The sequence below is a fragment of the Juglans microcarpa x Juglans regia genome, chromosome 4S (genome assembly GCF_004785595.1).
Source record: "Juglans microcarpa x Juglans regia isolate MS1-56 chromosome 4S, Jm3101_v1.0, whole genome shotgun sequence".
In the NCBI taxonomy this organism is placed as follows: Eukaryota; Viridiplantae; Streptophyta; class Magnoliopsida; order Fagales; family Juglandaceae; genus Juglans; species Juglans microcarpa x Juglans regia.
This window is the reverse complement of record NC_054601.1, coordinates 5,038,421-5,041,007: the sequence shown is the minus strand read 5'-3', so window position 1 is coordinate 5,041,007 and position 2,587 is coordinate 5,038,421. Positions and strand designations below refer to the sequence as shown.

Below are 2,587 nucleotides of genomic sequence, written 5' to 3'. Positions count from 1 at the left end.
CACACACATTCCCCCAGTTCCCCCCCTCCACCCACAACCCCCCCCCCCCCCCCCCCCCCCCCCCCCCCCCCCCCCCCCCCCCCCCCCCCCCCCCCCCTCTTACACAGTGGATCAGCTTTTATATGTAGCCCAGAGCTTTGCTTTTTGCTCTCTCTTTTTCTACACTGTTTCTCTCTTCCCTTGTTCGTAAGGGAGATTCAGGCAAAATCCCAAATCATGGGCATCAAGTAATGATTAAAGAAAGTTCAGAAGACCAATGATCATCATTAAAAAAACCAAAATTATAAATGTTTGGAAACCTCTAACAGTCAAATTTCTCTAGCAGAGTTGATCATGATCAGGTATGCCGCAACTTTGATCACAGGCACTGAATGTAAGCCTTCTTCTTTTATTGGTAGTAACCGAAGAATTTTCTACAACACGGCCAATAGGCCTCAATTGGGTCGTCGGCGAAAGATTAGGCGAATTTACAACCTTTGGAATTTTAAGATTCTCCATATCTAATCTTCGCATCATATCATAGCATGAATACACCTCATCCTGTGACAGAAAAGGCCAACACAAAGTCCAAAACCCATTAACAGGAATCTACTTCCTCATTTTTTTTTTATTAAACTATATGAGAAAAATAAGTTCTAAAATAAAATATAGATACAGATATCCGTACAAGGGACTCACAATTTCAAGAAATCTACGATGGGAAATGGAATTCATCTTCATCTCCAATGCTCTTCTTGTTAATCTATCATCCAAAGCCAACAAGGCGGATGCAGCAGCTATTGCAGATGGTCGATGACCCGTTAAATTGACCTCTAGATTGAAGAACTTATATCAATACTACATGATTTATATATAATCATATAACAAAATTAGAACAATAATATGAATTCTAGCATATATAAATGTTCATGATGTACCTCTCATTAGAGCTAACATGATCTCCACAGTTCTAGACACCATATTGCTTGGTGGAGACTCAATATCGCACAACTTCGTGAGGAAGAAATAAAGAAAAGCAAAAGGAGTGATTGAGCACATCCGCCATTCCAATGTGCTCAATACCAGAAGCTCCATTCTCTGAATGACTTTGCTGTCAAAGTTATAATCCTCTAACAGATACTCTGATAACACTGGAACTTTTACCTCCTCCATCTTCGCAGCCAAAGAAAGACACGCCACTGAAAGTAATCTAATAGCCCACAATTTTTCACTCTGAAAAAGATTAAAAATTCATTATTGATATATGGATTGCGTTGAAACAAAACGCAGTCCGTCCACTGTATCGAAAAAGAAAATAAAACTTACAGAGATGGACCGCCTTGAAAGGAATCTATCGAAGTATGTCATAGACATATGAACTGTTTGGAAACTAAATCCGAATGCTGCTCTGATCTGGATCCGCGTATAAAGACAGACAAATCAACCCGAATTACAATGGTACTGTTAAAGTTTAATCTAGCGAAATGAAAATACAAAGGAAATGGAGGTGAGACTAACTTTGAGAATCCATGTGATAGTTTCCAAGCGAGCACGTTTGATCCAGTTTCCAAAAACCAAGGATTCATTTCTTTTGAACCCATAACAGATTTCTCTTTCAAACAACGTGTCCATGTACTCATCTTCACAGTCATCGTAAGTTGTAAAGTTAATGAACGTGTCCTCTACCAGCTCGTCATCCAAACAAGTCTCACTTTCTTGACAAAGGAGGCCAGAGATGGAATCATCATCCACTTTTAACTCCCTCATTTCCTCTCTCTCTCTCTCTACGTCAAACAGAAAACCTAAGACATAGGAGAGATCCATAAAACTGCTAAATCCATGATTTGGAGAGAGAACACGCTGTTTACCGCCATGACCAAAAGGAAGAAGTAGAGGGAGAAGTGGAAATGGAGACGGGGAGCTATAATTTAGCAAAAGATGTGAGAATTTTTAGCGGTTTTAGATATTGATTCTGCGTTGTCTTTTGATGTGGCGAGACTGTAGGAGTTTTTTGTTTTGGGGTTCGATGTGGTCGAGAGAGCGCGTTTATATATAAATGGGTAATGATACATTTATTATTATTTTATTATTTTGTTTTTCTTTTCTTAATTAAGCTATATTAAAAATTTAAGAATATGATAATTTTGTATAATTTTAAAAAAATAAATTTAATCAATCAATATAATTATGTAAATTAATTTAAAATAAATTTAATTTTATAAAAATTAACTTAAAGAGAAAAAATTTCAATTTTTATAAAATTAAGTTTTATTTAATTAAATTATATGATTGCTTTAATTAATTTAATTTGTTTTCTTTTATTTTATGCAACAACGTGATGTTTTGAAAATTTTAATACAGATTCAAAGAGAAAAAAATAATTAAATAATAAAATAATAATAAATTAGTTCTAAGGTATGAATAACTTTATAAATTATCTGGAAGATTATAATGTTTGACTGATTGCTTTTGTTTTCAGGGCCCGAACTGTTAGGGGAGCGGCAGGTAATACGCGAGTACTTGGAGCGTGTTGACACGGTCCAATTGGAAGACGTTTTGTCATTGTTAGTGTCAGGTGAACGCCGTACATGGGGTCGTACCCATGAGG

General features: G+C 36.4%; 1 protein-coding gene across 1 annotated transcript; it reads right to left on the bottom strand.

The window, feature by feature from the left end:
* Nucleotides 1-233: 233 nt before the first annotated feature.
* On the bottom strand, nucleotides 234-1,994 carry LOC121263019 (cyclin-D5-1-like). Its single transcript, XM_041165782.1, has 5 exons — nucleotides 1,498-1,994; nucleotides 1,306-1,392; nucleotides 918-1,212; nucleotides 679-812; nucleotides 234-540 (listed from the first exon to the last, which is right to left on the bottom strand). The coding sequence occupies exons 1-5, from the start codon at nucleotides 1,801-1,803 to the stop codon at nucleotides 319-321; spliced, it is 1,044 nt and encodes a 347-aa protein (XP_041021716.1). The 5' UTR covers nucleotides 1,804-1,994; the 3' UTR covers nucleotides 234-318.
* Nucleotides 1,995-2,587: the final 593 nt, after the last annotated feature.